We start from the raw sequence: 2,377 nt of genomic DNA on the forward strand, positions 1-2,377 counted from the left end.
GGGGGGGGGGCAGGTGGGAGGGCCTGGCCAATCATAAGGCGGGGCAAGGGGAGATAAGAGGCGGGGTTTCTGGGGAGGGCGGGGCTTGCTTGCAGGTGGACCGGACAATAGGCGGACAATCATGGCAGGGCAGGGGGTTGGCTATGAGAGGTAAGCAACCCAGGGACAGGGCTTGGTCAGGGGACCTCACTACTAAAAGTTGGGTTGGTGGCGGGGAAGGTATAGCTTAAAAGGGGCGGAGCCTGAATATTTGAGTAGGAGGACCTGACCTATCAGAAGGCAGGGTTGAGATAGGTGAGAGACTTGGCCTACGGAGGGTTAAGGACACAAGTGCAAGTGCTCTGCAGGGCAGGGGGACGGAAAAATTAAGGAATCGAACCTCAGGGAAGACGGAGGGTTCGAAAATGAGAGAACTATGAGGCTGGCGGCGACCAGTCTGAAGGATGGGCTGGAGGCTGTGAGAGTGGGCCCTGGAGAAAGCGAGCTGAGAGAGCTGGAGGCAGAGGGATGGGGCCTAGGTATGGGATAAGAGGAACTGATCCCAAAGGAACCCCGGCTTAGGGCTGTGAGAGGGGGGTCCAGCGGGCTTGGCCTACAGAGATGGTCTTTAACCATTATAGTCCGGGCTGGAGCAGGGGAGGGCCAGGAAAGTCGGGGCACAAGGAGGCGGGGCCAGGGTGAGACCCCCATCTAGAAACTTAATGCTGGGGCGGCCCTTTGGAAGGGAAGACGTGATGTCCCACTCAACCATCCTTTAAGGAGGCGGGGCCAGTGAAGGGACAGGGATTATCTCTCCAGCCACGCCAGGTAAGGGCAGGTCTTCCAGCCTCAATCCCAGGGGTACTGGGAGGAGTTTAGGACTTCAGGGTCGCTGGGGGCTTTGAGGCAGAGGCTATTGACCAGTCTGTAGAGAAGCAGTTGGATATTTAAACATTGAATATGGTTGTCCCAGTGTGTCTCAGCACTGGCCTGGTTCTCCCTGAACCCCTTCCTCCCTGCAGTTCCCTGCTCGGCTGAATGGCTCCAACCTGGTGCCCGGACCCCTGCCCCGCATGCCCTTTGATGACCCGTTCTTTGTGGTGGAGACGCTGTGCATCTGTTGGTTCTCCTTTGAGCTGCTGGTGCGCCTGGTGGCCTGCCCGAGCAAGGCAGCCTTCTTCAAGAACGTGATGAACCTCATCGATTTTGTGGCTATTGTACCCTACTTTGTGGCACTGGGCACCGAGCTGGCCCGGCAGCGGGGAGTGGGCCAGCCGGCCATGTCGCTGGCCATCCTGCGAGTCATCCGACTGGTGCGGGTCTTCCGCATCTTCAAGCTTTCCCGGCACTCAAAGGGCCTGCAGATCTTGGGGCAGACGCTGCGGGCCTCCATGCGTGAGCTGGGCCTCCTCATCTTCTTCCTCTTCATCGGTGTGGTCCTCTTCTCCAGCGCAGTCTACTTTGCCGAGGCTGACCGGGCGGACACCCATTTCACCAGCATCCCCGAGTCCTTCTGGTGGGCAGTGGTCACCATGACCACAGTTGGCTATGGAGACATGGTGCCCGTCACTGTGGGCGGCAAGATCGTGGGCTCTCTGTGCGCCATTGCTGGCGTGCTGACCATTTCCCTGCCTGTGCCAGTCATTGTCTCCAACTTTAGCTACTTTTACCACCGGGAGACAGAGGGCGAAGAGGAAGGGATGTTCAGCCATGTGGACACACAGCCCTGTGGCATACTGGAGGGCAAGGCCAATGGGGGGTTGATGGATGGAGAGGTGCCTGAGCTGCCACCTCCACTCTGGTCCCCCCCTGGGAAACACCTGGTCACTGAAGTGTGAGGGACAATTGAGGTCTGCAGGACCTCATACCTCCTTGGAGGGAGGGAGGGAAGGGAAGAGGGAAAGGCCAGGGGGAGGGGTTGGGTTTAGGAAGAACTAGGTTACGTGGTATTGAGTGGGGGAACACAGATTCTTCTTGGGTCTTGAGTTGTGTGGTAATCGATTTGACGGCAGTGGGTTTGGTTTTGGGTTTGGTAAGGTCCTCCTTAGGTGGCAACAAATGGCAGTCGGTTGTGTCGAGTTCAATTGTGGCTTCTCTGTGGAGGTGACTCCATTGGTTTGTATTGCATTGGGTTATGCAAGGCTTGTGGGGCTGTTTGGTGTAACATTGAGATAGTTTTGGTCATCTAGTTGTATGAGTTTCCTAGGTCCATGTTGGGTTGGGTTGAGTTGTAAGTCTGGGTGAATCTTGTCAAACTGCATTGTGCCGGTTCTGTGTTTTGAGTCCCCTACAACTAGGCTACTAACCAAAAGGTCAGCAGTTTGAATTCTCCAGCTGCTCCTTGGAAACCCTATGGGGCAGGTCTACTCTGTCCTATAGGGTCACTATGAGTTGGAAT

At 56.5% G+C, this 2,377-nt stretch overlaps 1 protein-coding gene across 1 annotated transcript in view; it reads left to right on the plus strand.

Moving 5' to 3' along the window:
* The window catches only part of KCNA7 (potassium voltage-gated channel subfamily A member 7), a 3,120-nt gene extending 1,152 nt beyond the window's left edge, over nt 1-1,968 (plus strand). The window contains exon 2 of the mRNA XM_004381667.2: nt 1,002-1,968. Coding sequence (XP_004381724.2) covers nt 1,002-1,817 — 816 coding nt within the window. The 3' untranslated portion in view covers nt 1,818-1,968. The remainder of the gene's footprint in view (nt 1-1,001) is intronic.
* The last annotated feature ends 409 nt before the right edge of the window (nt 1,969-2,377 follow it).

The sequence above is a fragment of the Trichechus manatus genome, unplaced genomic scaffold, assembly GCF_000243295.1.
Source record: "Trichechus manatus latirostris isolate Lorelei unplaced genomic scaffold, TriManLat1.0 scaffold00087, whole genome shotgun sequence".
Lineage (NCBI taxonomy): Eukaryota > Metazoa > Chordata > Mammalia > Sirenia > Trichechidae > Trichechus > Trichechus manatus.